General features: G+C 30.8%; 1 protein-coding gene across 1 annotated transcript; it reads right to left on the bottom strand.

Moving 5' to 3' along the window:
* Nucleotides 1-267: 267 nt before the first annotated feature.
* LOC125070482 (protein obstructor-E-like) lies at nucleotides 268-7,489 on the bottom strand. Its single transcript, XM_047680376.1, has 5 exons — nucleotides 7,327-7,489; nucleotides 3,581-3,775; nucleotides 1,977-2,180; nucleotides 603-816; nucleotides 268-394 (listed from the first exon to the last, which is right to left on the bottom strand). The coding sequence occupies exons 1-5, from the start codon at nucleotides 7,367-7,369 to the stop codon at nucleotides 337-339; spliced, it is 714 nt and encodes a 237-aa protein (XP_047536332.1). The 5' UTR covers nucleotides 7,370-7,489; the 3' UTR covers nucleotides 268-336.
* Between the last annotated feature and the right edge of the window lie 4,632 nt (nucleotides 7,490-12,121).

Here is a 12,121-nt window from a genome sequence, read left to right as displayed (position 1 = left end):
CATGCAAATGATATATCAAGGTTAACCTAATATTCTGGCTATTAAAGTAATATGAATGTAGTTTTTGAATTTCATAAGAAATTTATATCATATTTAAATTGCATGCATTCCTGATTAATTTTTGCATACTTTAAAGTTTTATTAATAAATCATATTGAATTCAAATATGTTGTAGTATTTAGCAATCATAATTGCTTTTTTTATTATTTTTTTTCTATTTTGACATTTACTTGCTAAGGTTGTCGTAAGGAATAAAATAAAATACGCTTGTTGTTTATATCTTAAAGTATATTAACTTATCAAGTCTTAGGTGTAACTTATATATTTATCACTAGCTTAGGATCTCGCCTTAGGAGCTGGCGCTGCGTCTTCAGAGTCCTTGTACCAATCCTCGCTGTAAGAAAAATTTTAAAATGTATTTTACAATTATTATAAACAATTTCATAGATCAACGATTTCGAATTTGTAATGCAATGGAAAAATGTATAATACACTTAAGTTCCATGTACGTAAAAAAATTGGACTACGAATGTAATAAATTAGTAAAAATTTACATTAATTTATCATTAAAATGTTAACGATTAATTTTTTTCGTTACTTACCATCCACGGACATTCTCGGGTGCGTCGCATTTCTGGCTCTCCTCGTTGTAGACCTCTCCGACTTGGCAACCAAGGTCACGAGGCTCAACACCGTTCAAGCAAACGTAGAAACGTTGGCAGTCATTGGGGTGAGGGAATTTGGGGTGGGCGACAGCCTGACCTTGAGGGTCAACCAGTTGATCCTTGGGGCACTCGAAGCCATCCTTGGTCTTTTCTATAAGAAAATACGTTAAGCTATTGAATTGGTTATTTGCATAATATTGCTAATGGAAAATTTATCTTAGAAATAACAAACTGGGGCATATCATTCAGTTCTAAATTTAAATATTATTTTAACTATGAAATTGTAATATGATATTGCATTTAAAACCCTTTATAAATTATATCTTGTTATGTACCTGTTAACTAATTCTACATCTATTTCGAAATAAGGTTATCCGAACAAAAGGTCATGAAAGATATAAATAGTGGATCGTTCAGATGAATTGAAACAGTGAATGCAACTTGGAGAAGGGCACGTTGAACAGCCTCACAGCTGTGTAAGATTACGTGGCAACGCATTTGTATCAGCTTTGAGCTCTGTGCCAGTGACCGGCTAAGTGAGAGGCTAGATAATCGACACGAATGCTCGTGGAGACTAATGGCTCGTATTGTGTCAATTTGTTTAGAGAATATTAACGCTTGGTGCAGTGACTGGCCGTATTAGTCATTGTTACAGAAATGTAATGAATGTTCTATTTATAAGACTGTTATTTATTGTTAAGATACTTTTGATTATAAATTGTAATTGATTTCTTCCAGTTCGTTATGAGTTCTTATTAATATCTGACTCGAAACTGTGCTATGTTTCATTTGTAACGTTTCATCGATGTTTGGTAAAGAAGTGGAGATTAGTATAATATATGAAATGCATTGATACATTTTAATTTAACTGCGCCTAATGAGAGGGAGGTTACATTTCATTAAATGGTACCGAATGGCGTTCTATAACACTCGTATGTTTTATGTAGTTTTTTATGTAGTATACAAAGGAAGTTTTAAACGTTTTTCGTCAAACTTAATGTACAATAGGATAATAACAAATCTTAATATATCTGGGGATAGATAAATAGGGGATTTACATATAGGAAAAGGTTTGAAAAATACGTATGTTGTCATATATGAGACAAGTTGTCTCGAAAAACTCCCTGTCGACTCCGAAAATCACATTTGTTTATAAGAAACTTATTTTAATTATAAATACTATAGAGAAATGGAATATCAGTATTATTGCATGCAGATAAAATTACTATTTTTTATATAATTTTATTCAAATAAATGTTATCAATAACTAAATCTTTAAAAATATTTTCTTAACGTGTATGGTGTACTTACTCTCCTGGGCGATACATCCTTGTCTGCCAGCGGAATCGGGCCACACACAGGTACCGGAGTACTCATCGAAATGAAGACCAGCGGTACACTTGACCTCGGTAGCATCACCTTCAATACAGTTGTAGAAGATGTTGCACACGGAGGGGTCAGGGTGGGCGAAGAAGCCGTTACGACGTGGGCACTGGCTGTTGGGCTTGGGGGGTTCTGGAGGGATAATTAAGACATAGCATTTTAAAATGTTTTCGATCTTATTTTAGTACCTGTAGGAAAAATATCATTTAATAGCAAATAAAGTGTTTAACATAATTCCTTATTAATGTAGATATGTGACTTATGAAAACAGCTTACTGTGAATTATTGCAAAAAGAAACCAAGGCGAGCGATCGAAACCAATTTTGAAATCAAATTATTAATAAAAGTGTAATAGTTGCATCACCTTAAAGTCAACATAACTTCAACTCTAGAAATGGGGATAAAAGCATTAATGAATGTCGTAAACCTTGAAATTGTACCGGTTGCGACGTTGAGGTCGTATTCTAGGTAACCACTTAAAAGTTCAGGAAGTAACAAATGAGTTTTCATTTCTAGACAGCAAGAATTTCGAACGTCGATCACTATTTTTACATTGTTCCGTTCTCGACCAATTCGCCTTGATCCAACGAGTTGATTTGTCCGCTATTGAATTCCTTTCACGTCCCATTAAAATGCCTACCGACGTATAATATCTACGAGAACTATACTTATACTCAAGTAAGACGACTTATTTATACCTAAATTTTATAGGAAAGGTAAATTACACACTTTTCAAACAAGTCACGGACGCACTTGAATGTGGAATTTAATGCAAATATATGTGTTAAAAAAACTACTAAGAAATACTGCTGGTCTGTAAATAGAATCATGATTCTACTCGTGAACAAAATTATAGGTAAATACGGTCGTTTTGTTCTCATATGATATAATCACTTTTTGCGAAAGTCTAGCTAATGCAAAGAATGCGTTTCAATACTTTTTACTTGCGCGCCACATTTTTTAATTCAACAATACTGTGACGAAACGCTATAAGCAAATATCAACTTTAACTATACAAAGTTATAATTTATTCGGTTGAAGACTACGATGAAATAAAGCATTTCTTTATATACATTTTTATATTATATAAGGCGTGTAAATAAAATCGACATTCTAAATTACGTTCATGTAAATATTACCTGACAATCACGACTCTAATTGGTCTAGAAAATCATCAGGGTGTGACCTAGGTGGTCAAAGGTGGACAGGACACTTTCATTTCTGGCACGGTTGCGTTGAATGACCTCCAGATAATGACTGTGCTCCACATATACTAAAGCAATATGCTGTCTTATGGTATTGTTGTTGAATTAATGAATCAATTTCATACTATTGGATAATTTAAAATCTCAGATTTTAAAACTAATATGCCTTTAGTTTTAAAATCGAGAACCAAAAAAAATCGAATCCAAAATCAAAAGTGAAAAGAAATTCTTGGTAGAAACGACGCGTCTTTTTATCAATCCGTAAAAAGTTCCGTCACCTTATTTATTTTGTTTACTCACTATAGATCTGTTAATCGAATTACTTACGGAGTTCGGTCCTGTCACCGCAATCTACGTTGAAGGGTTGGTCGCACTTGTTGATCTTCCTGATGGTAGGGTCGAACACAAGACCGTCGGGGCACAGCTTGGTGGTAGCGACACCATCAACGCATTCGTAGAACTTGTCGCACTGCCTATCGTCTTCATATTGGCCATCTTTGTTCGGGCATTTGAATTGGGCGCCTGCGAATAAAATAAAAAGCTTAGATTTCATGAAATCTTAAAGTGAGTCTAGGAGCATTGTTAGTGGTATTGATTGTAATAGTGGTCTGCTGATAACAATACAAGCCGAAAAGAATCGATCACATAAAGATAGTGAAAGCTGAATCAATCAAGCCAAGAATCAGACCAACCGAGTACTGATACTCTAAAGACCGAACGGCTCTGTTTTTTTTTCTTACATAACAACGCAACATTGTATAATCGTCGCTAAGCGTCAACAAACAATATTGGGTTACCTACCTACTACCCACTTGCTCTTACGCGTGCTTTGGCAATAGTTAATTGATCAACACATAAAGGTGACTTCAGACTTGTAAAAGTGTAAAGAAGTTGCATGTCAATTATAGTTTCGAGTCGATAAAAAACGACCTTTCATGTATTACACCTATCATAATATCGTCATTTGTTTCGCAAATGATTTAGTAAACTAACGATGGAATTCATTAGCCTAAAAATATTGATACGTGAAATTGCATGCGTGCATTGAAAAAGTTTCTATTTAAATGTTATATTAAAAAATAATTTTTCTTGAATGCTAACACATAGATAAGGTTCTCAAATAATAATACGATATTTAAATGAACACGGAAGTATCATAGAAGTATGATAAAATAAACTTTTATAATTCGACATTTTCACTAAATAGCACATTTATTGCTAATTTATGGGTTTGAATTACGATCGGTCAAGGTTGTGGCGAAAACTCAAATTTACGTAAAATATTTTTTGACAAAAATAGTTTCTTTTTATTTATTTTCACACATATCCACTAGGTCAGTAAAATTTATGTTGAATTACAATCTTATCGCGGATACGCTAAGCCGGTTATTGCTTAAAATATTATCAGAGTTAATGATTACTTATGTTAATGAGGTACGTCCGAAGATTATTCTAATTTATAGTCGACTAGTAACCTTTTGAAATGAAAAACACTTCGATCATTACGTAAGGTATTTCTTATACACACATATTTTAGGTTAAGCATTTTCAGTTGGGTATCGCGTGTGGCCGAAAACCTTCGCTATTTTTTGTAAAAAAAATACCAATTTTATCGAATGAAGTAGGTTATATTCTTTTATATAATAAATATTTATTATATAAAATAATAAAACAATAAAATAAATATTAGAAAATTTTCGATTTTTGTGTAGTCATAAACAGATTTGACTACAAGCGCTGAAATAATTTTTGTGTTCTTACTAAGATTATATTAAAAAAAAGAGGTATAAAAATTCTGTCCACGTGGGATAAATATGCCGGGTTTCGAATTAACGCCCGCGCAACCTATTGCAACTTAGCGTAAGCAGTGACGCAACGCATTGAGAAGTGAAAGCGAAGGCTTGCGACACGAGGTGCATCGCTCGGATGCATCAAGGGTCGTGCTGTGACCCGAATTTTGCTGGTGAACTATCAACTTTATATCAAATGCTTAGGATTCCATATTAAGCAATTGTTGATTTTTTTAAATTAATTTTATATCATGACCAAAGTCCAGTCCCGATCAGCTTAAAGCTTTAATTCGTAATTTTGTAATCGTCGCTTTTAGTTATTTATTATATTATATTTAATCACACACATTGCGAATTATAAAGATTGTTCTTAATGTTTTAATTGATTTATTAAATTCGGGTAAAAATGAACGCATGTTATTCAAAGTCACGTCTACATCTCATTTGCTGACCGGTACACGCAAATAAATGTCAAGTTTTAATGATATCCTTGAACGCGTTCTTCGAAGTTTTATTTTACATATATTAAAAAAAGACATAGCCTTATGTTAATTATCACTAATGTATTGATGTAAAAGGAAAAATTGTTTAACGTAAGAAGCAGATAATTATAGTTTACGAATCGTATAATTACATAAATTAATTGTAAAAGCCGGTACAAAACTAGTAATTAAATTAAAATGATTATAACTGTTTTATGTGACTGTATATTTTAATACCATCAACCCGTATTGGAACGGTTTGGTTAGATACAATAAGCTCCAAATCTTCATAAAAGATGAGCAGACTTTAGCTCAGCGGTAGTTATAATCTACTACGTTACTTTCTGTCCGTTTGTCTGTTTGTATAACTGCGTTTGTAAGTAATACGCAAATAAACGTTGGATGGTTTATTATATATAGTTCAGCTTTCTTGAATAAAATTTTATCCGAATAATAGTTATTATTTTATTTTATACGAATTATTTTAATAATACATTCAAAATAATATATTTTGAATAAGCTTTTAAATATTAAATTATCCGATATTTTAATTAACATAATATTTTTTTGTCCGTAAGTCTGTATATAAAATTGGTACATTCATGTTTTATACAGTGATCTCCCCTACTTGTATATTCATCGGGAATCGGTTTTGGTTTTTTAACAAAATCGTGCACTTACATACTCAAAAGGAAAACAAATTTATTTTTTACTGTCGATTGGAACTTAAGTATTATTAATTTCATATAACAAATAATATCATTTTTTAATAACTTAGCCTTATACAACATTTGTCATGTAATATAATATCAATTTGCGTTGACCGGATTTTATGGTGACACCTTTACCAATCGTAAAAGTTACCATTTCCGAAACACTTATGTAAAGCGGTTACATTGCAAAAGTCACTATATACCATTTGCGTAAATTTTATATGGCATAAATATCGCAACTTTCTGCTACTAAAACTATGTAGTACGTTGCAACTATGGTACACTCGAAGGTCAATGCCGAATTTCCGCAGACGCATTAAATTATATATTTCATTGACTGTTATTCTTACAAAACCTTATTGTAATTGCTTTTCTCTATATCTTGTTTGATTTAAGAGAGATATTTCAAAATCAACACTTCATGTTAAAATGCTTGTACTTGTTTTTCCTCGAACGATTACTACATTACTACTCATTACGAATACGAAATAAAGGCTTGTATAACGGAAAATAAATCCGCTTTTGGAGCGTTTATTTGAGTATACGTGAAAAGTTTTTGGAATAGTTTAACCAATTTTAAAGCACATGTATGAGCACTGTGATCGTCCCAAATAAAAATGCTATATTTTATCTAAATTAAATATAAAAAACCTTGCAGGTTTTAATAAAGAATATGTTCAATTAAAATCTACTAGATATTTCCTTTGTGGACATTATTCTTATGCAAGTTTTGATTTGATATGGTTTACCGTAAAAAAAAATAACATCGTTTACGTTTTATATCATTTTCTTATAAAAGTTTCTCTGTACTCTTAAGTCTTAAGCATTACTTTTGATATATTTAAGAGAGTTTTGGGGAAATAAATCCCTCTTTCCTTTTAATCACTTTAATAAAGATCTTTATGTTGAACAATATTTTAAGTGTATTATAGAGTACAACCTATGACATATAATTAAATTAATTAAACTTACGACTAAATATATTCAAGGACACTTTCTAAAATATTTTAATTTATCAGTCTAAACATATTTTATAGTTTTATTTATTATAATAAATTTAAAGCATAAATATCAATATATTAACTTACTCGCAAGGGCGGCGACTGCTGCCAACACGATGAACACTTTCATGATGACCTTTTGATTACGGTATTAAAATATATTTAAAAATACAATGACTAGATAGCGGTCCGACCCCTCTGACGACCCTGGTGCGACTGACAAATGCAAGCGTCGCGCGCGCTTTTTCTTCACCTGACCTGCGTATGCGACTAAAACCGGTACGAAGACTTAGGCGTGATTTAACAAATTATTTTATAAGTGAAACAATACTAATTTCCGTGGTTGCAAAGCAATTTAATCAGCGGGTGTCTTCATCTAAAAGCAACATTCCTGGGGATATACTGAATATCGTAACCGCTAACTATGTCAATCGAACGAGCCTAGAGAAGGGAATCCTTACCGGATCACCATTGAAGGCAGAGATATTTAGTATTTCCGTATGCAAAGCATAACTTATAAAATAACAATGAATCGATTCTCATATGAACCTTAAACTACTTCGCCATATATGTGGTTAACTGTGCATTCTAAAAACTCAGACGGTCTACGCTATGTCGTGCATAATAAATCGGCCAGCTTGGTTGAAAATATTTTTTCCAACGAAGCGCGTTGAACGCGTGGACCAGCGTCTACCATTCACTTTGACAGGTTTCTTAAATTTAGGTCCATGAAATTCAACATTCAAGTAGTTTGGGGCCAAGCGTATATATTTTTCTGGTTTTTATATCTATACATAATAAATGAAACTACTATACAATCTAGTAATTGTATGAAAGCGTATTGCGGGAATTATTATAAGTGGGTCGTGTGTGATAATGTTGATATAAGTAATTAAATGCTCTTGATTCATTTAAGATGATCAAAAAAAAAGTTAAACTAAGCTGTTAAGTATTGTAAGTTATTTGTTACGTATATCGTAGCTCTTTTTACGCTACTACTGCATATACATAGGTATGTAACATATGGGTACTATTCATGTGAACATATTAAGAAATAATATTATCTTGTATTTACGCTGATTTTGAATATTTGCAAATACTTATAATGACATACAAGATATAAATGTTATTAAATAAATTTAACACATACGATCATATTTTGCGTTTTATAAAAGCAAAAACTTAGAAATTTCGCGTAAGTATTTGCTAAAGTTCAACGGGTACTCACATAGACATAATGATTGCAAAATCGACCTTTGCGGTTCTGGCGCCCGGAACCAATGATAAAGATTCGCATAACATTATCAAATGAAGACGCTTACACATGCACGCCCACATTCTGAACGAATGCTAAATTTGACAGCACGTAGGTAGGATTAATAATTCAATGATACGTAATCTTCACTAATGATTGAAATTAAAATGATTACTGTTTTGATATTTTGGTATTGTATTTAGTAGGTCAAAGGAAAATTACAGGATATTTATCGTACTACAAGAACTGTTTAGCTTTGTTTTGTTTTAATTATATTGCACAAATTGGATCTGGACTAGGTCTGCAATAACAAAATCTTTTTTGTAAAAAAAAAAAAAATCTTACTTCCCTTTATGAAATTTATTCTAATGATCCAATTTTAGGAAGTCGTAACATTCCTTCGCCCAACTCAGATAAATATATATTACTGATCTAGTATGCTATATATTGTAGAAAAAAAAAAAGATTGACCCTTACAACATTATTTTCAATAATAGTTTCCTAAATGTCATCGTTACTGCAACGTTTTTGTTTCTACATCGAAACTACGCGTTCATTTATTCAGTTGAAAAATTATAGGGGATGTATATTTTGTAAATTTGTAATAATTTACTTGGATTAATGGTTATATAATACAAGATTTAAAAAAAAATAGTGCAAAAAAAAGACGGAACTAAAAAATTCAGGCTGTCGATTTACAATATCTGCAAAGTTGATAATTATTTTTAAATATAATATGAGAATTTATAGGACTGAGTATTGATAGTACTGAGATTATCCTTAAGTTATTTGTATATCTTAAATATCTTTTATTTTATTTCATTTATTCAGACAATACCACGTTGAACCTAATCAGCAAGTTTTATAATATTGTTGAATAAACGTACTTATTATTTATGTCACGAATATCAACACTCTAAATTTATAGCATTATTTTATATACCGTAATACATTTTCTAAATTTTCTGGTATATATTTTATGTATATTTATTTAGTAGCTGCTTCAGAAACACTATTTTTTCACTAACACGGTATTTTTCTTATTTGAAATTAAAGTTTTCGCTACATTTTTAATGACTCAGCTACAAATCTTAGTAAAGAATTTTTGGAAAACTGAGGCGATTTCACGATATTTTACAACTGTATTGTCAAAGCTAGTTTGCTAAATAATATTTTTTTTAAGTATTAACTATTATAGAAGTGAATATATCATTGAATCCGGTTTAAATGCATTTAAATAAAGTGTTATATAAGACACTGGAGTTCTCATTAAAAGATAAGCAGTATGAAAAATTAGTCATAATATTTCTTCCAAACTTTCTTTATGACTTGAGGTAAAAAATCAAAAACTATGTATCTATTTATAAATTATTTTTTTCCATGAAAATGAATGCCAACAATAGCGAATTTTATCGCAGTTAGTTTTTCACAGTCGTTTAAATCTTTGATATTTTTTTAATGTCATTTAAATATGAAAATCTATTACGCATTCATATTGTAGTGGAACGCGATCTTTGAACTAACTTTCGAGCGCCGTCTAATTTATATTTAATAAATATATTATTTACGTCATATTTATTATTAATAATCTCGAGACCTACAAAATAAATGATCGGTGTCTTTCTTAATTTACATAATTCATTGCCCAGTATTAGATAACCTCGGTGCAAATATCTGTTTCTTATAATAATCAAAATCAAAATATACTTCATTCAAGTAGGCCTTTACAAGCACTTTTGAATCGTCATTTAACAAACTATATTAAGTAAAGCTACCACCGGTTCGGAATGTAGATTCTACCGAGAGGAACCGGCAAGAAACTCAATAGTTACTCTTTTTCAACATCTAAAAATACAGTCATGTTAGTTAAATACAATTATATATGTATGTTATATATCCTGCCTGGAATTCAACTAGCATTAACTCCACGCTTTTTTATCATCTATATAATCTTGTATCGAATAATATGCCTTTACCAAGGTGTTTTTTTTTATAAAATGATTCGAATTTAGAAAATGGCAAAGTTAAAAATTAAAATAAAATTTATAGGTACCAAATTTTTATCTACCATATTTTTATCTCACACCTTAAACGTCGCTGGTTTTTTAGACTATAAGGTAGAATCTATCTTATATTCAGATCCTGGATTAAAATAACGAATCGGACCAATAAATAACACAACAATATCCGTCGTTCTTTTTAATAACTTTTCAGTATTTGTCTGAAGTTTTGGTAATGTGTTGCATTCTTAGTTCTTAAAGCCGTCGATCGTACGTCTGACTTTTGTCCGAGCGTTGGATTCCTATCAACTATATAGTGTGTGTGTGTGTGTGCACCTCTTATACCTACATGTGCCTTCACGCACATTTATAAGTATATTAAGTGTATAATATCTCCGCCACTGTGCTAGCTAGTCCTTGTCGACTTGTCGACGTAGTAGAAATTTGGTCAAAATAAATGCTATAATGTAAAAGTCTATGCAATAGTCGGTTATATAGATATAACATAGTATTTGCCTCCACTGGCGGATCATCCAGATAATCGAAATTGCGATTCAAAGGAGGAGTGTTGATTTCATTCAAAGGATGCTGTCACTGTTTTAATTAGTCATGATTTGTACTTATAATAATTATTTTTTACATTTAATTATTTCGTGTTTCGTCATATTTAAATATGGTACCAATGAAAAAAAAGTAAGATTACAATTTTAATTAAAATACCTAGAAACCATAACAACTTTGCATTCGGGATATTTGGATTTGCGTGTGAGAAACACAAGGTTACAGTTTTATGATTTTTTAAAAGTCATTTATGATAAGACGAAGATAAATGTAAATGAATTATGCAATACAAGAATTAATTTTATTTACTCATATCACACGTTTGTTTTCGGTTATTCGTTAGAGAGTATTTTAGACAATCTGAGTGAAAGGCGTTTTACTAAAAACCATTTTTTTTCCTATTTCGCAGTGTACAATAAACGGATCACCAGTAATTACTTACTGAAATATATATTTCTTAATTAGATAGGCGAAACATATTTATTCTTTTTGTTGTTTTACACAATTTGACAGTTTGTTTTAATACTTGTGAATTTTATTAAAGCCATAAAATAATGTAGTACTTACTAATTTGAGAACAGTACTTTGAACTCTATTATTTATATCTTTATACAATAATTAAAATGAAATTTACTGTCGACTTATTCAATATCATAAACTAAAAAGTGTACGGTGCCATTACAATTTTTAATATAAGTATATAATAACACAAAGTATGGTGTCAAACAATATAATATTTTATTTAGTATAAATTTTCGTTATATTACAACTTATATTAAATTATTAAACAGAATGTAATAGCGTATACGTTGAGCCAGCTATCGTGATAACGATAGACCAGTTTTAGATATAAAACTAGTTCTCGTGACATTGTTCCATTGACTCGCAGCTGAATATTGACTAATATTGAATGTGGGTTATACCCATAGATCAGTCTAGAGTCAAAAATAAAAATATTTGCAATTATTGTTTTATAATTTAAAGCCTTAATATTCTACTAATACTTACTAACTACTCACGACTAATTATACAACAAAAAAGTTAAACGCAGAATCATATACCTATG

Source organism: Vanessa atalanta, chromosome 2 (genome assembly GCF_905147765.1).
Source record: "Vanessa atalanta chromosome 2, ilVanAtal1.2, whole genome shotgun sequence".
NCBI lineage: Eukaryota > Metazoa > Arthropoda > Insecta > Lepidoptera > Nymphalidae > Vanessa > Vanessa atalanta.
Note: the sequence above shows the minus strand (reverse complement) of the source record. Positions and strands in the feature narration are given on the sequence as shown.